This window comes from Salvelinus sp. IW2-2015, linkage group LG36 (genome assembly GCF_002910315.2).
Source record: "Salvelinus sp. IW2-2015 linkage group LG36, ASM291031v2, whole genome shotgun sequence".
In the NCBI taxonomy this organism is placed as follows: domain Eukaryota; kingdom Metazoa; phylum Chordata; class Actinopteri; order Salmoniformes; family Salmonidae; genus Salvelinus; species Salvelinus sp. IW2-2015.
In genome coordinates, this window is record NC_036875.1 from 22,163,829 (window position 1) to 22,190,102 (window position 26,274).

Here is a 26,274-nt window from a genome sequence, read left to right on the forward strand (position 1 = left end):
GGTTGATTAGGGAGGCAACCGCTCCTCTGGGCTTGGTTACGCAGGGGGGTCACAAGGAGAGAATCAGTCTCTTCCTCATTGACACTCCTACGTTTCCCGTGGTGCTAGGCCTACCCTGGTTAGCTTGTCATGACCCCACTGTTTCATGGCAATGGAGGGCTCTCACGGGGTGGTCGCGAGAGTGCTCGGGGAGGTGTTTAGGGGTTTCCATTGGTGCGACTACGGTGGAAAGTCCAGACCAGGTCTCCACCGTGCGCATTCCCCCCGAATATTCCGACTTGGCTCTCGCCTTCTCCAAAAAGAGGGCGACTCAATTACCACCTCATCGTTGGAGAGATTGTGCGATAAATCTCCTGGTAGATGCCGCACTTCCCAGGAGTCACGTGTATCCCCTGTCACAGGCGGAGACGGTGGCTATGGAAACATATGTCTCCGAATCCCTGCGTCAGGGGTTCATTCGGTCCTCTACTTCACCCGCCTCCTCGAGTATCTTTTTTGTGAAGAAGAAGGAGGGAGGTATGCACCCTTGTATTGACTATCGGGGCCTAAACCAGATCACTGTGAGGTAGAGTTACCCGCTACCGCTCATAGCCACAGCGATTGAGTCAATGCACGGGGCGCGATTCTTCACCAAACTAGATCTCAGGAGCGCTTACAACCTGGTGCGTATCCGGGAGGAAGACGAGTGGAAGACGGCATTCAGTACTACCTCAGGGCACTATGAGTACCTCGTCATGCCGTACGGGTTGATGAATGCTCCATCAGTCTTCCAAGCCTTTGTAGACAAGATTTTCAGGGACCTGCACGGGCAGGGTGTAATGGTGTATATAGATGACATTCCGATATACTCCACTGCACACGCCGAGCATGTGTCCCTCGTGCGCAGGGTGCTTGGTCGACTGTTGGAGCATGACCTGTACGTCAAGGCTGAGAAATGCCTGTTCTTCCAGTAGTCCGCCTCCTTCCTAGGGTACCGCATTTCCACCTCAGCGGTGGAGATGGAGAGTGACCGCATTTCAGCCGTGCGTAATTGGCCAACTCTCACCACGCTAAAGGAGGTGCAGCGGTTTATAGGGTTTGCCAATTACTACGGGAGGTTTATCCGAGGTTTTGGTCAGGTAGCGGCTCCCATTACCTCACTGCTGAAGGGGTGCCCAGTACGTTTGCAGTGGTCGGCTGAGGCGGACAGGGCTTTTGGTCACCTGAGGGCTCTGTTTACCTTGGCTCCCGTGCTGGCCCATCCGGATCCCTCTTTGGCGTTCATAGTGGAGGTGGACGCGTCCGAGGCTGGGATAGGAGCCGCGCTCTCTCAGCGCTCGGGTACGCCACCGAAGCTCCACCCCTATGCCTTATTCTCGAAGAAGTCAGCCCGGCGGAGCGAAACTATGACGTGGGGGACCGGGAGCTGTTGGCTGTCGTCAAAGCTTTGAAGGCGTGGAGACATTGGCTTGAGGGGGCTAAACACCCTTTTCTCATCTGGACTGACCACCGCAATCTGGAGTACATCCGGGCAGCGAGGAGACTGAACCCTCGCCAGGCAAGGTGGGCCATGTTTTTCACCCGTTTTGTTTTCACCCTTTCTTACAGACCAGGTTCCCAGAACATGAAGGCAGACGCACTGTCCCGGCTGTATGACACAGAGGAGCGGCCCATGAATCCCACCCCCATACTCCCGGTCTCCTGCCTGGTGGCGCCGGTAGTGTGGGAGCAGGAAGCGGACATTGAGCAGGCGCTACGTGCAGAGCCCGCTCCTCTCCAGTGTCCCGCTGGGCGTCTGTACGTTCCGTCTGCTGTCCATGACTGGCTGATCTATTAGGCCCACACGTCACCCTCCTCTGGTCATCCAGGCATCGGTCGGACGGTGCGCTGTCTGAGTGGGAAGTACGAATGGCCCACTTTGGCGAAGGACGTGAGGGTTTATGTTTCTTCCTGCTCGGTGTGCACCCAGTGTAAGGCTCCTAAGCACCTGCCCAGAGGTAAGATACACCCCTTACCCGTTCCACAACGGCCTTGGTCGCACCTGTCGGTCGATTTCCTTACCGATCTTCCTCCCTCACAGGGTAACACCACGATCCTGGTCGTTGTGGACCATTTTTCCAAGTCCTGTCGTCTCCTCCCTCTGCCCGGTCTCCCTACGTTCTTACAGACTGTGGAGGCCTTGTTTACACACGTCTTCCGGCACTACAGGGTGCCGGAAGACGTGTCTGATCGGGGTACCCAGTTCACTTCGAGGGTCTGGAGTGCATTCATGGAATGTCTGGGGTCTCGATCAGCCTTACCTCGGGTTTTCACCACGAGAGTAACGGGCAGGTGGAGAGAGTTAACCAGGATGTGGGTAGGTTTTTGAGGTCTTATTTCCAGGACCGGCTGGGGGAGTGGGCGGCGTTCGTGCCAATGGCAGAGATGGCACAGAACTCGCTTCGCCATTCCTCCACTAACCTCTCCCCCTTCCACTGCGTGCTGGGGTACCAGCCAGTTCTGGCACCTTGGCATCAGAGTCAGATCGAGGCTCCTGCGGTGGAAGACTGGTTCAGGTGTGCGGAGGAGACATGGGACGCCGCTCATGATCACCTTCGGCGGGCCGTGCTGTGTCAGAAAGCCAGCGCAGACCGTCACCGCAGTGAGGCCCCGGTGTTCGCACCGTGGGACCGGGTCTGGCTCTCGACCCGAAACCTGCCCCTCCGCCTGCCCTGCCGGAAGCTGGGGCAGCGGTTTGTGGGGCCATTTAAAGTACTGAGGAGACTGAATGAGGTTAGTTACAGGTTACAGCTTCCCCCCGATTACCGTATTAACCCCTCGTTCCATGTGTCTCTCCTCAGGCCGGTGGTGGCTGGCCCGCTCCAGGAGTGGGCCAGAGGTTCCTCCGCCCCCTCTGGACATCGAGGGGGCCCCGGCGTATTCCGTTCACTCCATACTGGATTCGAGGCGTCGGGCGAGGGGCCTTTAGTACCTTGTGGAGTGGGAGGGGTACGGTCCGGAGGAGAGATGCTGGGTTCCGGTGGAGGACGTGTTGGACCCTTCAATGCTGCGGGAGTTCCACAGTCTCCGTCTGGATCGCCCTGTACCTCGCCCTCTGGGTCATCCCCGAGGCCGGTGTTGGCGCGATGCTGGAGCCACGCTGCTGGAGCCACGCGTCACGACTTCCGCCGAAGTCGGTTCCTCTCCTTGTTCGGGCGGAGTTCGGTGGTCGACGTCACCGGTCTTCTAGCCATCGCCGATCCACCTTTCATTTTCCATTTGTTTTGTCTTGTTTTCCCACACACCTGGCACCTCTGTTCCCCCCCATGTCTGTGTGTGAAATTGTTTGTTTTAAAGTGCTTGTGCACTATGACTGGTTCGTGACAGGTTATTTTGTATCCATATTTTGTTGTTCTGGGTGCCGTTGGTTTTGCATATTAAACTGCTCCAGTTTTTTACCCAGATCTGCTCTCCTGCGCCTGACTTCCCTGCAGCCAGTCACGCACCCGTTAGAGCTATTTTGTTGCACCAGTGAGTGAGAATGGTGTACCCCACAGAATACCGTAATATACTGTAATTTAGGAATTTTACAAACCTTGTCCTGAAACTCTGCAGTAACTTACTGGCCAATTGCTGTTAGTAATTTACAGTAATTCAAAATACAGTAACATACTGGACCAAACATGTTTTTTCTCTTGTTAGAGGCTGTATTTATTGCACCCATTAGTGAGAGTGCTGTACCAATTTAAGTTATATGTGGTAGTAGTTCTTATTAATTGAATGTATACAGGGAATAGATCAGACATTTTAATTGTTGAGTGTTTACCCATGTCCATTTGATCTGTTTTGCCCTGTAATCACAACCAGTTTGGAAGCCTTTGTTTAGGCCTCAAGAAGTGCAAGTGATATAAAACACCTAGTATTCATTAATATGCTGTAATATGCAAATGACTACAGTCAACCTGCTTGCTCTAATCCCTTGTAATTACAGTAAAATACTGTGGAAATAATTTTCTTAAAGTTTAATAGCGACGTTACGTTAGATAACGAAGCGCCAAGGCATGCGTCGAAATCACTAAGCAGCTAAATTCGAAGTAGTGTGCTGATGTTTGATCACGTGCTTTTTCAAACCGTGTTTTGCAAAATGCAAGATTCCGCCATGGTTCCGATGCGTTCTTCCCCAAGCTGCTTTCAAACACCAACCTCTGCTGGACACTGTACTTACAGATACAGTTAGGATTTTGTGCATGTAGTTTTACCTACCTGTAGCTTAGCAGGTAGAGTAGGGAACTATGGAACATTCAAGGACTTGAGGTCAAATCCGGTTGAAGGCACACACTTATTTTTTTATTCTTTCGAAACCACACTTTCTGCACTGTTGTTCAAATAATTTGTTTTATTTAGTATAATATTAGCTTCTGTCTCAAGTCCCCTAAATAATGCCATAGATTCCATTTTTTTTTATTGTAAACTTAAAGAAAAAAAGGGAAGCATGGTGTAAGATGCAAACCTGGTAAAGCCATCGATTTAATGCTGCACCACAGAGTTCAGACGGAAACAGTGGAGAAAAAAATGCATCGGATAATCACACGCTGCTATTTATTGCTGAACAGCAGATATCACTAATATGCATTGTGAACGAAAAATGAAGCTCCAAAGCCTTCAGAAAGCCTGGGTTTCCCTTCACTACAGTTTAATAGTCACTTTTACTGTGTTATACTGTGTTTCATTGTTCTGGCATCAAGTACCGTTAATTATATCTCAGTTTTGTATTGGCACTATCCAGAAATAGTCAGAGATATATCATAAGATACAGTGCCTTCAGGAAGTATTCACACCCTTGACCGTTTCCAGATGTTGTTTTACAGTCTGAATTTAAAATGGATACAATTGCGATTTTGTGTCACTGGCCAACAAACAACACCCCATAACATGAAAGTGGAATTATGTTTTTATACATTTTGACAAATGAATTGAAATGAAAAGCGTTAATGTCTCAAGTCAACAAGTATTCATTCAACCCCTTTATTATGGCAAGCCTAAATAAGTTCAAGAGTAAAAATTGGCTGAGCAAGTCACATAATAAGCTGGATTTACTCTATGTGCAATATTAGTGTTTAACATGATTTTTGAATGACTACCTCATCTCTGTACCCCACATATACAATTATCTGTAGGGTCCCTCAGTCGAGCAGTGCATTTCAAACACAGATTCAACCACAAAGACCAGGGAGGTTTTCAAAGTAAATGTAAAATTGCAAAAAATATGGCAAAGAAATTAACTTTATATCCTGAATAGAAAGTGTTATCTTTGGGGCAAATCCAAGACAACACATCACTGAGTACCACTCTTCATATTTTCAAGCACGATGGTGGCTGCATCATGTTATGGGTATGCTTGTAATCAGCAAGGACTAGGGATTTTATTTGGGATAAAAACAAACAGAATAGAGCTAACTACATGCAAACACCTAGAGGAAAACCTGGTTCAGTTTGCTTTGCAACAGACACTGGGAGACAAATTCACCTTTCAGCAGGACAATAACCTAAAACACAAAGCCAAATCTACACTGGAGTTGCTTACCAAGATTAAATTGAATGTTTCCAAGTGGCCTAGTTAAAGTTTTGATTTAAATTGGCTTGAAAATCTATGGCAAGACCTGAAAATGGCTGTCTAGCAATGATCAACAACCAACTTGATAGAGCTTGAATAATTTTTTTAAAGAATAATGTGCAAATATTGTACAATCCAATTAGAGACTTACCCAGAAAGACTCACATCTGTAATCTCTGCCAAAGGTGATTCTATCATGTATTGACTCAGGGGTATGAATACTTATATAAATGAGATATTTCTGTATTTCATTTTAAATATATTTTCCAAAATGTCTAAAAACAAGTTATAATTTTGTCCGTTTGGGATTTTGAGTGTAGGTGGGTGAATTTTTTAAAATATTTAATACATTTTGAATTGTATTGTGGAATAAGTCAAAGGCTATGAATACTTTCTGAAGGCAATGTCTCTTGTTGTAATTAGAACTTTGAAGACCAATGCATTCTTAACCCCTAAAAGTGTAAGCCTTTGGGCTATGTTACTAAGCTAACATATGGAATTGTTTTAAGATGGTCATACCATGGCTCATTTAGCTATTTGATTTTGAACTTTATGACCCCTGAAGGTATCCCCCCAATATTTGAGAAAATATTGAATTTCTCCTTTACTACTATAGCCCATAGAAACACATTGAATTCATAAATGGCAAAACAGAGGCAAAGTGTCAGTCCTATTTCTAGAAGATATAAGAAGGTGTGTTGGCACAAAACTACTTCCATACTTCCATTCATTTTTTTAAATGGTACCGGGTTACCTTCAGACAAATCCTGTGACACTTGTGGGTGTTGTAGAGCAAAACAGCGAACACCATCATGTTTGTGAGAGTGTCATCTTTTTAAATGAGTTCGTAGGCCAAACCGTTTTGGACCCCAGGAAGAGTAGCTGTTGCCTTGGCAGCAGCTAATGGGGATCCAGAATAAATAGAAATACATTCAGACTTTACAGACATTTTCGTCAGAAGACTGATTTTCGGGATGTATCCTGGTCTGACAAACAGCGCTGTAGCGGTGCCACTTTCCACCACAGATGTGGAAGTCCAACATAGACGGATGCAGATAGGTGTATCTAGTTTAAACAGACACATTTTGATGGAGATTTTTATTATGTTAATTGCGATCGACTCGAAAGGACTAACTCCAACAAAATTGTCTGTTACGGTTTACAGAAATGTTTTACTTGCCATAACTGTAATATGTTATTTTTTATCAACCTTGGTTGAACGCACTGACTGTAAGTTGCTAAGGACTAGAGCAACCACTAAATAACCAAAATGTAAATATAAATGTAAAAATTAAAACCTACAAAGAATACTGGGTAATATGTTGCTGTAGCCAGTAATATACTGTAAATTATATTACAGTAAAAAATGTGGTACCGTAAAATGGATTACAGTAGCTGTACTGTATAAATACATTACAGTAATTTCCTGGCCAATTGCTGCCAGTAAATTACTTACATGAAATGTTTTACAGTGCCTATTCATGCATGCACAGTTCTGTAAGGATGGGTTGAGGCAGGGCTGTTCCACTGACCTATGAGCCCACTCATGTGTCTGCTTCAGCACACATCAAACGTGAGAACCCACACACCTGCCTCATTCATATCCCTCTCGCTCACTCGCTCTCCTTTTTCTTCCATTCATTTCTCTCTTTTCTTTCTATCTGCCCTTTGAGTTACACACACACTCGCTCGCTCGCTCGCTGGCACGCTCGCACGCACGCACGCAGGCACGCACACACACAGACACACAACACACACACACAACCACACACACACACACACACACACACACACAACACACACACACACACACACACACACACACACACACACACACACACCACACCACACACACACACACACACACACAACACACACACACACACACACACACACACACAAACTTGTTAAATAACCAACACATTTCAGCCTTTGAGAAAATAATAATTCATAGAGGGAGGAAAGGAGAAAAAGCAGGGAAAAGAAACAACAGGGAAATAGAGGAGAGAGGTATAGATCGAGGAAATTATTAACCAATCACCTTCCCTGGCAGCTGTTTTCCTCTACCGCTTTCCCAGATATATCTCCTTCTATCTCTCTTTACCTCCCCGGCTCCCTCTGTCTCCTAATCTCTTAGTCATGCACCATCATCTGTTCTCTCACTCTTTTTATCTCCTTTATTCACCTTTTCCCTGACTCATAATCTGTCCCTCTTTCTCCTTTCCTCAACTGTCACTTATCCTCCTTTCCTTACATCCACGTCTCCCCTTCCTGTCCCCATCCTCACATTTCTCATCTTCCTGTCCCCATCCTCACATTTCTCTCAATATTGCCTCTCTCCCATCTCTCTCCCTCTTTCTCAATTACTCTTTCCATTCCTCTCTTTCACTCTTTCTCTCATCTCTCTCTGCATCCCTCTCTTTCGTTCTTCTCTCTCTCCAGCCATTCCTCTCTTTTCCCATCTCTCTCCCTGCTGTTCTGCTCTACCTTTCTGTCTGTCACTCTAGCTGAATTACCCAGAGCCTCCCGCTACCTGCCGCATTCACCGGTCAACTTCACACAGCTACAGCACTCTGTCTGCAGCAAGCTCGCACACCCACCCACAGTACACACGTAACACACATCCCACACAAACACATTGCAGAGACACACACAAAAAACATAATTGCACACACCCACACAGGCAAATACCACTCTCGCTCCCACACACAACTACACACACACAAATGGCACACGCTGGATACATCAGAATATAATATCAGAGACACGTTGGCTCACCATTATTATGCATGACACTATCATACCAAATGTTACACAGGTACATTACGTTATAAACTGCTAGAGATAGTCACATCATGCTTTCACACAAGACTGGCATGAGCATGAGTTAATACAGGCACACCTCTCACTTTCTCTCTCTCTCACACACACACACTTGCATCTGCTACACACTGACATAAACAACAGTAGCAACTACTAGACAAATAGAAAGAGAAAAAGATAGAGAGACAGAAAAGGGAGGACAGCTGTCCAGAGCTTACTTACAGCATTTGAGAAAATGGTAGTGGGACATGTTCTCCTTGTACCAGTCAGTCAGTCAGTCAGTCAGTCAGTCAGTCAGTCGGATAGTCAGATAGTCAGAGAGTGAGACAGACAGAGGCAGCCACAGGTTCCTTCCTTCCAGCTCTGGTTAAGCTAACAGCAGTGCTAGTAAACATGCACAATGCATTATTCATTCAGCTGCTCTGCTCTGCATTATTCACTATAGGACTCGAGTTGCAGCAGAGCACACAGACACACTCAGCAGGCACACACATCATCGCAGGGCTGCAACGCTTGCAGCTCTTGCAGCTCTCCCAGCCATCGGCCAGATAACCACCACACAACCTCTCCCCAACCAAGACCGGCGCACGTGCTCAGTGTGCGTCACTGACTGACAGCACGGTAGACCCACCCACAGCGCAACACACCCCCCTGACGCAATGCTCCACACATTCAGAGAGATACACACCACAGACACACATGCAATGTGCCTGACACACACACCTCCTACTGCTTTTCCTGAGCTGAAAACAAAAGAGACGGAATGAATTGATGTGCCTCTTCACTCTGGAGAATGACAGAGAGAGCGAGAGAGAGAGAGCGAGAGAATCAGAGAATCAGAGAGAGAGAGAGAGAGAGGAGAATCAGAGAATCAGAGAATCAGAGAATCAGAGACAGAGAGAGAGAGAGAGCGAAAGAGAGCGAGAGAGCGAGAGAATCAGAGACAGAGAGAGGATAGATAATGAGAGGAGAAAGAGGGAGAACGGAAAATGAGGAAGCAAAGGGTAGAAAGCAATTGAGAGAAGACAGGAAGAGTGTGAAACAATAGGGAAAGGAGGGAACATAGAGAGAGATATAGGTATAAAGATGGCAAGAGAGAGGGAGGAAGCAAGCTAGAGAGGAAACGATAGAGGGAGGTAGAGAGGAGAGAGGGATGCTCAGCTGCAGCAGTGCGGCTCTGCTCTGTTCTTATTGCTGTGACAGGTTAAGTGTTCACCAATGGTTCTTTAACTGGCCACATATTTACTCTCGATAAGCCTGGTTGCCATTTAACAACAGGTCACACCCTCCATCATACATCTGTCTCCCCCTCTCTCACACAGCACCATCGCAGCAGTGTGTTTTGTGTGTATGTTTGTATGAGTGTGTCTGTACGTTTACTGCAAATATAGGTGCCTCATACTGTATGTGAATGTGTGATATTTTAGCCGGTGAGGAGAGACTGATTTGCATGTATGAATATGTTAGCTGCAACATAGCCAAGAGGCTGTGTGTGTGTGTGTGTGTGTGTGTGTGTGTGGTGTGTGTGTGTGTGTGTGTGTGTGTGTGTGTGTGTGTGTGTGTGTGTGTGTGTGTGTGTGTGGTGTGTGTGTGTGTGTGTGTGTGTGTGTGTGTGTGTGTGTGTGTGTGAACATACGTGCCAGTGTGGGGTGTCTCTTTATGTGTGCAGCTTCAATAGCGTAAAAGTTTATGGATTGTGTGACTAAATCTGGATTTTTGACATACATTTTGAATCTGTGCCACTATGCTACAGGGTCTGCGGTGTATTCTCTCTCTCTGTGTGTGTGTGTGTGTGTGTGTGTGTGTGTGTGTGTGTGTTGTGTGTGTGTGTGTGTGTGTGTGTGTGTGTGTGTGTGTGTGTGTGTGTGTGTGTGTGTGTGTGTGTGTGGTTGTGTGTGTGTGTGTGTGTGTGTGTGTGTGTGTGTGTGTGTGTGTGTGTGTGTGTGTGTGTGTGTGGTGTGTGTGTGTGTGTAGGGGCTGGTATATTCGTGAGAGTGATTGTTTTTCTTCTACCATCCTGTCAACTTCTGCTACTCCAACCTACATGTAACACACCTGACAGATGGAGAGAGAGAGACGGACAGAGGAGGACAGCAAGACAAAGAGAGAGAGACAGCAAGACAAAGAGAGAGCGACAGAGAGAGAGGGAAAGAGAGAGAGAGAGAAAGAAAGAAAGAGATTGAGGGAGAGAGAGAGAGAGAGAGAGGAAGCATCTGAGACATGCTAGAGTAAATCCTGTCATATGAAATCAGGTCACAAACTCTTTCCTTCTCCTCCAACACAGGAGCCAAAAACAGCAGCCACAACATGCATTCAACATCCAGCACATCACCCTTAGAGAGTAGCATGTGTCTGTGTTCGTGTGCATTGTGCTTGTTGTAAATTAATGATGATATCACAACCTAGTTAGAGAGAGAGAGAGAGAGAGAGAGAGAGAGAGAGAGAGGAGAGAGAGAGAGAGAGAGAGAGAGAGACTTCACTTGCTTTGGCAATGTTAACATATGTTTCCCATGCCAATAAAGCCCTTAAATTGAAATTGATTGAGAGAGAGAGAGAGAGTAGGGGAGGAGAGAAGTAGGAGAGAGAGAGGAATCGGGAGTGATGAAATAAGGAGGTATAGAGATGAAAGGAAGAATATAGAGAGAGACGGAGACAATGTTTGTCTGGTCTACTCTATGTCTGTTGAGAAGGTCAGCCCACAGGAGGGCCAGCGGGGATCACCTGATTCTCTGGGAGGTAACAACATGCCCCCCCCCCCCCCCAAGAAACCCTGTCTTAGTGTATGTTTACATGCACACTAATCATTCAATTATTAAACTGATTATGGCAGTAGGCCGAGTATGAAAATAGTAATGTAAACACCTTACTCTACGTATCTTAATTGGCGTATGGTCAAATTCGAAGTAAGCATATTGGTTTTCTGAGCAACCTTTCTAATTATTAGGACATGTAAACAGCTTAATCGGCGTTCCAGCTGTGTAATAATAGCTTGATGTAATGAAAGTTTAGGTTTGTTTTACATTACCTAATTTTGTGCCTGCCATAGGCTTCTCCGCTAGCAGTTTGCTATCTACCTGGCTAAAAAAGCAAGCAAGCTAGTTTCTCACATCTCCCCCATAATCAGATTTCTAAATAAAATGCCCTGGTATGTATTTGTATACTTGTCAGTGTAACCTACAACATTATCCAAGTTTGATATGCTGCTTGAATGTATTCGCTGTAGGGGTGTGAATCTTTCAATGACATTTGGATCCTTAACATTTAGACAAAATCCCTAACCCACATTATTTTATATCACAGTTCAGTTATCAAAACTAGCAGTAACAGGTCCCGATCATCATCACAAAGGGAAGTAAGTACAAAGTGCAAGCTCTCAAACACCATACGTGACATTAACAACAGATTGTTGGACGTCTATGAACATGCAGTCATACATCACTGCAACTATCCATCACATTAATGAGAAGTCCCATGCGCTGACAACTGATAACATGGGGGAGAGGGGCACTGCAGAGAAACTACAATTATATTAACTACCATTGTTGGTGAGTGGGTGGGGGACAGCAGGAAGGTGAGCAGCGTCTGGTAAGTTGCCAGGACTGTGGTAGATTGAACTGCACTGCCCCCTAGCGGTCATACTCAGGATCATATCTGAATTGTGAATTTACGTCATTTTCTGAGTTTTCATTATCGTTTAAAATATAAAAAAATTGCACTTTTAACATTAACATTAACATTGTACATTTATCACATCACTAATTTCCTCCCTTATCAGATAAAACTAGAATGTCATAATTTTTACTCATGGCTACAGCTGTTTTTACCATTTCAAAATAGCAGTGAATCACGTAGTAATTACTTTTAAACAAAATACCTTTTCGGGGATTCTAATAAGGCTACAATGTTGTATGGTTTATTGAACAGTCCCTGAGATTATATTTGATTATCAATTCAAAATAGACTGTTCATTTGATGCATAGACTGCTCTGTCTCTGTGTGAGACTCCTTTCAGGAAGTGTCTTTCTGTCTGTCTGTGTGTCCGTCTGTCAGTCTCTAAGCTGACATTGACTCCTGACCGTCAGTGAGCGGTGGTTCTGTAGAGTACAGATGTGTAGACGGCTGTCAGGGGAAGGCTCTGTACCTGTCACTAAACACTCAGACAGGAGGCCAGTGTCACTGCTAAACCCCAGAGGAGGAAGTACACTACTACACATTGTCACAACGCACCATGGAAGATGTTTATGCACCCAAACAATACACTTCTATCTCATATAAAGGAGTGGATATTACATATAACCACAAAGCATCTTTACACACAATCATCCAAACATGACATCATGTATGTCATATAATTTGGAGAAAGAAGTCACATTTTATTAATGATTACCATTGTATGGAATAGCACCTTCCACCTATTCTCTGATTTATACAGCAGCATATGACAGCTGAGAGTTCAGTGTTTATGGTAACAACAATGTCTAGACTTTCCCTCTGGGATTCACTCTACCATCACCTCTCTGCCAGAACCAGAGAGGTCATTCAGTGTGTGTGTGTGTTTGTGTGTCTGTATGTGTGTAAAGGTCACACTGTGATTGATATTGGCTAAGGCACATTGCTTCACACCAGGCGCGGCTCGCTTGTGAATGTCTCAACTTGTTACCACGGTGACACTGTTTATTCCTACAAGCTCTCACAGTCTCATGTCAGAATTAGACGTTCATCCATGTTTCACAAATGTCAAATTTCATATTTGTTTCAAACTTAAAATGTCAAAGTGCTTAAGGTTATGTTTAGGCATTAACTACACAATTTTAAGGTTCGGCATTAACGCCAAATGGTTAAGGTAAGTGTTGCATTCTAAAATGATGGGTTCCTTTACTGAAGACTCCGAAGCGTGATTATAATAAACAGAACAGATGTATTTAATGTTCTCCTTAACACATCCCAGTTGACTACTCTCCACAGTGTCTTCAGCCCAACTCCCCAATACATCATTGAACTTTAACCACCCTTTCATCTCGTAATCCAATCACTTCAATGTAAGAACGGAAACCCCACTGTCATTTGTTTATTCAAATAACTCAACCCCTGGATAAAAATCTCATTGGCTATTTGCAACCATTTTAAATCTAAAGTCATTAACAGATAATACATTTCTCAATACACCACAGTAAGGTTTAAGGTTTTGGATAGGCTTGAAAAAATATATCAAGAACAACTTTCTATCGCTGGATTTGAACATACAACCTTTGGATTCAGATGCTTACAACCTTTCGCCATCCCTGTCAACAACACTCACTGTTGCCGCTAGTGGCGGTTTTCCTTGTCAACTCCCAAAGTCCTCAGACATGGATGGACGTCGAACACTGACTTGTATCATGGGTGACCTGCCTGGTGTGCTGACACTCTTTATTCCTCCTACACTCTTAATACACACCCAACACACATCCACCCACCCAACACCCACACAACACACATGCACGCACCAAACACACATATACCCACCCAACACACATACACCCACCCAACACACACCCAACACACATACACCAACCCAACACACACCCAATACACACACACACACCCAACACACATACACCCACCCAACACACATACACCCACCCACCCAACACCCGCCCAACAACACATACACCCACCCAACACACATACACCCACCCAACACACACACATACACCCACCCAACACACCCACCCAACACACATACACCCACCCAACACACACACACCCACCCAACACACACACACATACACGCACCCACACTCACCCAACACACATGCACGCACCCACGCACACCCAAGTACACAAACACATAGTAAGCTGATGAGGATCCACTGCATTCTACTTTGGTCAACACAAACAGTAGGCCTACAGCACAAACAGACAAATACAGCGCACACAAACCGTTACATTGGCCATTGATGCTGCTATTCATCAATAACACGCTTTAGTGGTACTGTCAAAAGACCCAAACATGTACAAGATGTACAGTATAATTATCTTCTTAATGTGTCTTTGTGACCGTAACACGAGCAATGCATCATGTCACAGTAGAGTTAGTAACACAACGACAGTGAGAATAATTGTAACAGTGTGACAAATTGTGAAATTTGCTCCCAATTTAAAGAACTTACTAGTAGACTAATCTATGAATCTGTGTTGCTATGCAGGCACATCCTGATGTTGAGTCTCTCTCCATGACTGTAATCAGGTCAAGTACTGACAGAGAGATCTACTGTGTTGTATTAACCAGCTAGAATCACATCTCACATTTGCATGGAAATACTACAGTAAAAGATAGGTAGACTATGCCATGGGTGTGTGTGTGTGTGTGTGGCTGTGTGTGTGGGTGTGTGTTGTGGTGTGTGTGTGTGTTGTGTGTGTGTGTGTGTGTGTGTGTGTGTGTGTGGTTGCGTGCGTGCGTGCGTGCGTGCGTGCGTGCGTCGGTGGTGCGTGCGTGCGCGCGCGCGTGCGTGTGTGAATGTGTGGTTGAGAATGCATGCTTTCTAAGAGGAGTGAGGTTTAGTGTCAGCCGGCTGTCAACTGATGCTCCTGCTGACACACATCAATACCACCATAGTATCACCATAATCAACAACTTCCTTCTGATGGGAATCAATACTGAGACAACCTTATCCTGACAACAACGGATAGGGCTCCACCTGTACAGAGTACATGCCCCCTTGGCCTTTCAGTCTCCAATGTACCCTTTTCGGTGGTGGTATAATTCCCCTCATCTATGCTTCAGAATCAAAAATGTGCGCGTCTTGATAGTTGACCAGTGGCCAGTCATCAGCATTGGCACATATCCGGATTTGTGACCAGAATAACTAGTTTCATTTCCTCCAGTTTTGCCAGGCAAGTTTATCATTCATATGAAATACAGTTTAGCAATCTACTGACTCATCTTTGCCAGAACAATATGCTACCTGGCGATTTGATTGATCATTTCAGATAGGACTAGTTTGGGTGGCTACTGGCTATATGTCTAAAGATATGCAGCTGTAACATCGTACCTCCTTCAATATATCGGGATGAAAATGTAACGTATCCTGGCAAATTTATTAAGATATTTGTGAGGAAGAACAGGGCTACCCGGCTGGCAATGAGCACTCTGCAGGCAGGCTGCTCTCCATAGTGATGGCGCTGTGCAGACAGAACATGCCTTCCATCTGGTCCTGCTACAAGGAGGCTGTATGATTCTGCTTGCTCTGAACTCCAGGGAAGTGACAAGATATATCCCTAATTGAAATTGGCTGCTAACATGAATGACATTCAGCTTGAAATGCAGATGTAAAACTTAGTTTGTTTTTGTAAGCTATGTTGCGTTTTGAAAATGCATCACCGTTTATGGCTGAAATGACAGGCTACATTGAGATTGTGTATGTATGTTCACGTGTGCACGCGTGCATGTGTGTGCGTGGGGGGCATGCACGTTTTGTACCAGTACTTTTTGGGGATTGCAGGTGAAAAAGTTAGAAAACCATTGGGATACATGATAGTGGCAACACATGGAGTTAGGTTGGCTATAGTCACGGTAGGCTATAGTATTTCTGACCATTTTCTATTTTGACTGGAATTGTGTTGGTCAATGTTTATGAGTGCAGCATTTATTCCAGTTCAAAATAGTTTAGCAAAATACTTTCCTCATCAGATTGTGCTGCTTTTCCCCCTTCTTGTAATAATTGCTCAACAAGTATGTGACCACGGTTGCTGAAGAAAAACAAAAGTGTTTGAGCACATGCCCACCAAGGGTCTGTGCACGGCCCTGTGTGTATGTGTCATTTCAAAAGTTAGATGAGCTCTAATACAGATTAATGTTGCCAAGTAATACATTGTGTTCTTGCCCTGAACCAATGCTCGCTATTAACGCTTTCTTCCCGTGGCTCTGGGAATGTTGGGCTACATTAATGAATTAACCATGAGGTGGGAACTCCTTAAATCAATTATTCATTTGGTGTGATATATTTACACAAATAAATATTTATTTATTTTACAACCCAAATGTCCCATATTTTAGGGTTTGGCTGTTTGAACTGCGGATAGGCAAACGAACCAATTGGCTAAATCTCCATTTATATAAATGCATACAGGGGTGTGTCCTCAAAACTAATTCAGGGAGAATAAGACACACTTTCTGGTTAATACTGTATTCACACAAACTCTCTCTCGTGTCCATCTGGACTGGTCTGATTAGAGCCTCTCTCTGTTAATGAGAAATTCCACATACACATACATACGCATGCACACACACATACCCCCCCCTCCCCCACACACACACCCCTCTAATCCAATGCTCTATTATTAACTGGATTAGGTATTATCTTCCCCAGTCACTGACTTTCCATCACTCTCTGTTTCCCTCCTCTCTTCCCCAGTCACTGACTTTCCATCACTCTCTGTTTCCCTCCTCTCTTCCTCACTCTCTATCATCCCTCTCTCTCTCTCTGTTTCCCCCCACTTCTCCTCTTTTCCTCATCATCCCCCCCTCTCCCTCTGTTTCCCCCCTCTCTTCCTCACAGTCACTCTCACCTACATATGGAAGGTCATATTAAAGGGATACTTTGGGATTTTAGCAATCAGGCCCCTTATCTACTTCCCCAGAGTCAGAAGAACGTGTGGATTCCATGTTTATGTCTCTGCGTGCAGTTTGAAGGAAGTTGCTAACTAGTGCTAGCACAACTGCTAACAGTGGCTCGCGAAACTACCTCTATATTCCTTCATACTGGATACAGAGACATAACAATTGTATCTACGAGTTCATCTGACTCTGGGGGAAGTAGATAAATGGCCTGATTGCCAAAACTCCTGACGTATCCCTTTGGCCATATCAAAGCTCTCATAAGTCTCACTACACTGCATTCTGAGAACATGGTAGAGCAAGATGGCCTCGGGCATCATCTGGCCTGCATGGCAATGGTGATTACGTAACGGGCGATAACTGATGATGTAATAAGAAGAAGCTGGGCCCAGATTCACAAAACCTTCTTATTAAGAAGACATTTCTTCTTAAGTCAATTTTTTTCCTTAATAACTATAAACTTAAGAAGAAAGTTAAGCAAAGTTGCTATTCCTCAAAAAGGTTCATGGAACATTTCTTCTGTAATTTCTTCTGTTTCTCCTTGAGCAAAAAAGTTAAGAAGAAATTAGATTTTTTAAAATAAAGTCATTGGAAATGTTGTTAATTCCAAGATAGCTAAACCCTTGTCTTAAACTAAGGGCAGTGAGAGAAAAAGCTCATGAAAGCAATTTAACATGTTTAATTCACTCACAAACTTAATCTGAAAGTTTCAGTATTGATTATTTAAACCCAATAACATGTTTTAGAACAGTAATCTCAGTTGTAAATATGCTAACATGATTGCCATTGCTAACTAGATATAGATAGCTAGCTAAAACGGTTGACTAGCAACAAACATCTTAAGAAGATTCGTAAGAAAATATTTGAGAAATTTGTAGGAAAATCCTTAAATCATAAGATATTGTTGAGAAATTGCACTTATGAACTTCTTATTTTTTTCCTTAATAAGAAGCTTTGTGTTTTTGCGTAAGAAGTGTTTTGTGAATCTGGGCTCTGATGTAGTGATGTAATAATATGGTGATGTCATTTTGCGACACTAGTGTTAGAGGTTTGTTTCTTGTTTAGGATTATGGGGTTCATTAAGTGTCTGTTTCATACAACATGTTGTCCTAGAAAGTACACTATATATACAAAAGTATGTGGACACGACTTCAACTTAATGGATTCAGCTATTTCAGCCACACCGTTGCTGACAGGTGTATAAAATCAAGTGCACAGTCATGCAATATCCATAGACAAACATTGGCAGTAGAATGGCCTTACTGAAGAAGTCCGGGACTTTTAACGTGGCACCGTCATAGGATGCCACCGGTAGCAACACTGACTACCGAGTTTCAAACTGCCTCTGGAAGCAACATCAACACAAGAACTCTTGAAATGGGTTTCCATGGCCGAGCAGCTGCACACAATCCTAAGATCACCATGAGCAATGCCAAGTGTCGGCTGGAGTGGTATAAAGCTTGCCGCCATTGGACTCTAGAGCAGTGGAAACGAGTTCTCTGGAGTGATGAATCACGCTTCACCATCTGGCAGTCCGACGGATGAGTCTGGGTTTGGCGGATGCCAGGAGAACGCTACCTGCATGAATGCATAGTGCCAACTGTACATTTTGGTGGAGGAGGAATAATAGTCTGGGGCTGTTTTTCATGGTCCGGGTCCCTTAGTTCCAGTGAAAGGAAATCTTAATGCTACGGCATTAGTATTCTAGACGATTCTGTGCTTCTGACTATGTGGCAACAGTTTGGGGAAGGCCCTTTCCTGTTTCAGCAGGACAATGCCCCCATGCACAAAGTGAGGTCCATACAGAAATGGTTTGTCGAGATTGTTGTGGAAAAATATTGACTGGCCTGAACAGAGCCCTGACCTCAACCCCATCGAACACCTTTGGGATGAATTGGAACGCCGACTGCAAGCCAGGCCTAATCGGCCAACATCAGTGCCCGACCTCACTAATGCTCTTGTGGCTGAATGCAAGCAAATCCCCTTCGCAATTTTCCAACATCTAGTGGAAAGCCTTCCCAGAAGAATGGAGGCTAAGGGGGGACCAACTGCATATTAATTGATTTTGGAATGAGTTGTTCGACACGCAGGTGTCCACATACTTTAAGTCATGTAGTGTATATCCGTGTGTGTGTGTATGTGTGTGTGTATGTGTGTATAGGAGGCTGTTATTGTGGAATATTTGGTGTACAAGTGCATGTCTAAGTGAGTGAGTGTTTTGGAATGTGTGTACTATGTAAGGAAGAGAAAGCCCACTAAAGGATTGATGTTTTTCCCTGGTCTAAGATGAGGGAGAGAGTGGTCTTGTATCAGAGCGTGCTACGCTTCACAGCACAGCAGAGGAACAACAGGCAGAAGAATCATTCAGCTTCCTCTAGCTCCCTCCATTTGCTCTCCTCTGAAAAACAAACTCCAGCAAAGCACCAATTGCCCACACATTTGACAAGAGACAGAACCAAGCTAGTGTCGAACACACTGTTACTGCACACACTTTTATGGGCACACACGCACGCACGCACGCACGCACGGCACACACACACACACACACACACACACACACACACACACACACACACACACACACACAGATACCTGGTCTAAATCCACAGATCTCCTCAGTGTGTGTGTAATCTGTTTTAATCTCAGTATCATCCTGGATTACAACCTATAATCTCTCCATCTTCCCCTCCAAAAGACCAGCTCAACCCTCTGTTCCACTGAACTGGAGGCATAAATAATAGATCATAGGCGTAATAGTACATAACAGCTTCTACTAATGGTGATATTGATCCAGTTGAGACAAGGTAGACTGTTATAGGTCAACATCTAGAGGAAAGGAACACACACACTCATATTTATTAATCGACAAATTAGGACCAACATGTTCGCACAGACATGCAAATATGCACACACACATCCCAAACACACAAACCATACAGTAACTCCAGTCTGATAAAGTGCTCCAGGAAAGTGCCCTGCCTCTTCACACCATGTGCCAGTCTGCCAGTCTCCAGTGTGGCATCAGAGGAACCAATTAGGCCAGTATTCCTGATTATTCCTGTCCATGTCAGAGTAGACAGCTAGGAGTCTGCAGGCTGCCAGGCTGCAGCCAGGAACAGCGACAGATACAGCTCACAGATACAGATACAGCTCCATTCCACTCCAGTATGGCTGCTGAATGTTTGATGAGACCACCTCACTATGAGTAAATGATCAGCTACAGTCAGGGGTTCCTACAATAAATCTAACCTGACAGAGGATTCAGAGGTCAATTGAAACCCAACACTACATTCTGAGAATGTGAGACTGATTGATGTTTTTTTTTTATTAACCTATGACATTTACAGAAATGTTAATTGATGTGCATTGTCCCCGTCAAATGCATAAATTGTGCCACTATTAGCATCATGCTAATCTGAGTGAGAATGCTACATTCAAGTCGTTAGCATTACACTAAACACGGATCAACCGGTAATATCCCACTGTTAAATAAATAGCCCTGGAAACCAAACAGTTTACACATTTTGCCAAACAGTATCTCTGACTTTCAAACCCAAACTATACTAACCCAACTAAAGGAGATGAAGTCTATAATTTCCTAACGTGCCTATCTGCCTGGTAAAGCAGGAGCAGAAACAGGCCATATGTAGTGTAGCAGACAGGGAAGAGTGCAGCAGAGCAGTAATGACAGAGAGGAGAATGATTCAGGTCATTACCACTGATAGCTGAGGGGAGGGAGAGAGGGGAGGGAGGGAGGGAGGGAGGGAGGGAGGGTAGAGAAAAGGGTGGAAAGGGGAGAAAGAAAATGAGAGAAAGAGAGAGAGAGGGAGAGAGAGATAGAGAAAGAAAGAGACAGAAAAGCCAGAAGAGTAAATAACTTTAAAGCAGCACCCACCAGTAACTAGCCATCTTTCTATCTCCATCGCTCCTTTTCTGTTCTACCTTCTTCACTCCATTCCGGGAAAACAACCAGTTACACTCTTTCTCCACACATTCGTATTTTTCTCTGTCTACCCCCTTCCCTCCGCCTCCTCCCTCTAAGAACAGCCAGCCAGTACAAAGGACAATATAGAATAGAGGAGGTGACACATCCTGGGCCAGAGACAATCAATAACCAACCACACAAAGGAACAACGCAAACCCACAAGCCCCTGACACAGTCCCACAATGCAGAATTCTGAGTGGAGCGGCCTCCTCAACTTACCTTCCCCTGCCCCAGCTCGTCTAAGACTGAGAACCATGACCGCTGCTGCTACCCACTGATGCTTACTCACTCACACACACACACATACTGATAGACACACGCTCTCTCTCAATGAAACACACACCGACTCTCGAACATACAAGCGAGCGCAAGCACAAAACCACATATCCCCGCTCACACTGGCTAACAAACAAACACACTGAGTCACAAGCAAACTCTAACACTTGTACATCGCCCCTCACACAGTGACAATTACACATGGCAGGAATGCAGATGATGTTGGTTATGTTGTGAGGGCACTATGTCAGCTGTTACTGCTGAAGTCATAACATTCCCAAAACTTCCCCCATCCCAGCTCACTCAGCTGTCAGATCAGAGCTGGCCATGAAAAAACAGAGGGAGGGAGGGAGGGAGGGAGGAGGGCTGTTGCGCCAACTGATCTGTGGGTTTCATTCTAAATGACTCTAGTCTGATACCAGGACTGTGTCCAAGTTGTTCTGAGAATCTGCCAGACCTACATGCCATTCCAAAGCATTACAGGCATCCAAATATACAGCTTTTCCCTGCTTAACACACTCTACACATGCAAATGTACATGAACACACACACACATAAACACAAACACACATTTTCCAACAGCACAAATGTGCAGCTCCTCTCTATTAGAGGCTTGACTCCACTGGCGTATGTGTGTCTCCGGAGAGACAGAGGGTCCATCTGACCACAACCATGCAAACCAGATGACACACACACACCAAAATCTCTCCTCTATCCCGCCCCTGCTGACCTCATTGTAGTGTAAACAAACTTCTCTGGTCGCTAAGTAACCAGCTACAACCACCTCCTCTTTAGCAGGCATGGAAAGAGGACAGGGGAAGGGGGAAGTACAGAAGAAGAGAGAGATGGAGAGGGAGATCAGCGAGAGAATGACAGAGGAGAGACAGAATGACAGAGAGGGAGGCAAAGAGTGTTAAGCCAAGATAAGGAGAGGGGGGAAGAGAGCAAGCTAAAGTTGCAAAGCTTAAATAATTACCTTCTCCTCTGATCCTTCTGGAAATCCAATATAAATGTTTAGTGTGAGCATAGTGCTACAACTGTATAAATATCTGAGTGTGGAGGGTTACTCTCACTGAGCTGGGCTGCAGGGAGGCGAGAAGAGACCTGGCATCCACTACACTGAGACACACATAGTCAGCGCTCTCCTCACCGATTTAGATAGACAGACTTTATTGTCCTCAAAGACCACCTTTCTCTTCATTTACCATCTTCTTAGTTATTCAGTTATATTAGCTAGCCAGATAGTCAAAATACATATTTCAAACGGGACCTTTCTCCTAACCACTTACTGGCTCTTCATGTGAACTTCATGTGAACTTGACACACCCTCCTAACCCATACCTATCATTGACTGGGACTATCTGCTATAACTTCAATTTAAACTGCCAGAATTGCCCGATGTATATTCATGCAGAACATTAATATTGGATGAGAGAACCCTTAGGGGTTGAGTCTGGACAGATCTGTCTGGCTCGTCACACACCTTGCACATCAACACCACCACAGGCTGGTTCTAGAACATTCCCATAATGTTCCATAACGTTCCATAATAATATCAAGCTTTTCAGAATGTTCTTGAAACCTAAACCTAAAAGAAGAGCATCAGAAGCCTTGAAGCTGATAACATATCTTTACATTATAGCATTTGATCAACACATGAACATGGCACGCCATTGGAATGCTATGTTTTTTCATAACATACACTGAGAAATGTATAGACTAAAAACTATTCCAAAATAGCCCACAGAGATGTTCATGTGGCTGTATGATGATTTTCAGCTGTGATGTCCCTTCTGTTTTGTTTCCATCATCTCAGCCATGTTGTGTTTCCCCTACATAGATTGAGCATTTTGATTGGTTTAACCATGACCTCTAACCCCTAACCTATAACCCTGATTGGCAGTCCGTCTGGGGTCAAGGCAGGCCAGGCTAGTCATCAATTGGAGGTCAGCGACTCCATATAAAATAATTGTGGTGTTGTTGCTATTGAATGCCAGCGGGTTGAATGCATCAAAGCACCAGTAAACCAGCTTGATTTTATCTAATTTTATACACTTTAAATCAGTGTAATTGCTAACAGATTCCCATGTACTGATCTGTGTGTCCCTCTATCTAAACGCGGCCTCCATTTTATAAATTTTTTTCTGCATGGACACGCTTTTAAAATTGCACATTCAAGACCCGCCCCCCACCGCTTCTGAAAAAAATCCTAGGGGAAACACTGCACAGCACACACATCCTTAGTATTTCATGGTATATTTAGAACCATGACAACTGCACAGCACATTTGCCTGTCCTTTCATTCCCTAGCCAGGAGCAATAACCTCACCCCCACCCCCCACTGACCAACCCACCCACACACACACACACACACACACACACACACACACACACACACACACACACACACACACACACACACACACACACACACACACACACACCTGCTTTTCAGACCCACAGAACACTAATGCACACACTTGCTCTCTCCTCTAGTCCGGCATGTTCTCTAAGAAACTCCCAAACACCTGCTCTAACGAAAGACGGAAAGATAGAAAGACAGATAAAATAATCTTCACCATTCACCCTACATGATCTGAAAAACACAGGAACATTTACATCAAAGAAAGAAAGAAAGAAAGAAAGAAAGAAAGAAAGAAAGAAAGAAAGAAAGAAAGAAAGAAAGAAAAGAAAACCCAGAGCCCTACCGGAGGACCCCGTCCACAGGGAACAAGGGATGAAGGAAGGAGAGAAAACGTGCCTGTCCACCAAACGAACGAAACGCCCGCCTTCCACACTCTTTCACCAAATCAATTTCACACTCTCTCACCTCCCCACCACTGTGATGTCATTCATTCATCCGTTTCCCCGTTGCTATGGCAAAGATGCCGCTTGAAGAGTCGGTTCTTTACGTTATTCTCCCCCATCTCTCTGTCCAACCCCCACCTCCCCTTCCAACCCATTTTGAGCGGTGCAGAAACGTCCCACCTACAAGCCCCTCTCCTTCATAATTTCTGTCCTGTCCTAGACAGGGGTAAGGGTACAGGTTTGGAGGGTTGGGAGTGTAAGTCAGAACAGGGAAGGGGAAGTCACCTTCACTAGAGGCTCAGATAACTGTGCTTGTGTCCTAAGGATTATTACTAACATACTGAACATACTGTATATGTCTGACACAAACAAACAAAGAAACACATCTGCCACCTGTCTCTTCCACAGCTATTACCGCCTACACACAAAACACACAAGAACACACACACACCCTGCAGCGTTGTCTGATTTTGCCCTGTGTCAGTCCAACGCAGCTACTAATGAATAGTTCATGGTAATCCCCCTCCCCCATATTTACTATACTCCCTGTGTTAATCCTCATGTTCACCTTGGGGACCCTCCTGATTCAGCCGCACACGCAAGTGCACGCACAAACACCACCCCCAGTCTGGGTTCCACCCGTTATTTAATTATGAGCCTCCGCCCCCGCCCCCAACATCCCACCCACCCCAACATCTCCCCCAGACTAATCTGTGATCTTCATTATAGCCATCTACCCCCGATATACACACACCCTACACCCCCCACCCAAAGACATATCGGTCCATACGTTACTTATTCACTGACCACCCCTTCATCTACAAGTTGAGGAGTACTGGCCTGGCAAGGGATATTGCATTAGGGAGAGAAGTAAGAAATGTGTGTTCAACATATACAGACAGAGACAGACAAACAGACAGAGGAAACAGACAGACAGAAATAGATGGGGATACAGGGAGAGTAAATGGGATACAGGGAGAGTAAAGGGGATACAGGGAGCGTAAAGGGGATACAGGGAGCGTAAAGGGGATACAGGGAGAGTAAAGGGGATACAGGGAGAGTGCAGTGTATAAAGTCAGAACGTCTGCTGTCTCAGCCACTGACTGTCACCAAGGGAGTACCCCAAAGCTTGATCCTAGGCCCCACGCTCTTCTCAATTTACATCAACAATATACGTAGCTCAGGCAGTAGGAAGCGCTCTCATCCATTTATATGCAGATGATACAGTATTATACTCTGCTGGAACCTTCCCAGATATGTTAAACGCTCTACAACAAAGCTTTCTTAGTGTCCAACAAGCTTTCTCTGCCCGTTACCTTGTTCTGAACACCTCCAAAATAAAGGTATTGTGGATTGGTAAGAAGAATGCCCCTCTCCCCACCGGTGTGATTACTACCTCTGAGGGTTTGGAGCTTGAGGTAGTCACCTCATACAAGTACTCGGGAGTATGGCTAGACGGTACACCGTCCTTCTCTCAGCACATATCAAAGCTGCAGGCTAAAGTTACATCTAGACTTGGTTTCCTCTATCGTAATCGCTCCTCTTTCACCCCAACTGCCAAACTAACCCAGATTCAGATGACCACCATACTAGATTTTGGAGACACAATTTATAGATCGGCAGGTAAGGGTGCTCTCGAGCGGCTAGATGTTTTTTACCATTCATCCATCAGATTTGCCACCAATGCTCCTTAAAGGACACATTACTGCACTCTATACTCCTCTGTAAACTGGTCATCTCTGGTTACCGTCACAAGACCCACTGATTGATGCTTATTATAAAAACCCTCTTAGACCTCACTCCACCTTATCTGAGATCCCTGCTGCAGCCCTCATCCTCCACATACAACACCCGTTCTGCCAGTCACATTCTGTTAAAGGTCCCCAAAGCGCAGACATCCCTGGGTTGCTCCTCTTTTCAGTTCGCTGCAGCTAGCGACTGGAACGAGCTGCAACAAACACTCGAACTGGACAGTTTTATCTTCATCTCTTCATTCAAAGACTCAACCATGGACACTCTTACTGACAGTTGTGGTTGCTTTGCATGATGTATTGTTGTCTCTACCTTCTTGCCCTTTGTGCTGTTCTCTGTGCCCAATAATGTTTGTACCATGTTGTGCTGCTGCCATGTTGTGTTGCTACCATGCTGTGTTGTCTTGTGTTGCTACCATGCTATGTTGTCATCTTAGGTCTCTCTTTATGTAGTGTTGTG

The 26,274-nt window shown here is 44.8% G+C and overlaps 1 protein-coding gene across 1 annotated transcript in view; it reads right to left on the reverse strand.

The window, feature by feature from the left end:
• LOC111959253 (uncharacterized) overlaps positions 1-21,414 on the reverse strand; it is a 202,670-nt gene extending 181,256 nt beyond the window's left edge. The window contains 1 exon segment of the mRNA XM_070437758.1: positions 21,199-21,414. Coding sequence (XP_070293859.1) covers positions 21,199-21,235 — 37 coding nt within the window. The 5' untranslated portion in view covers positions 21,236-21,414.
• Positions 21,415-26,274: the final 4,860 nt, after the last annotated feature.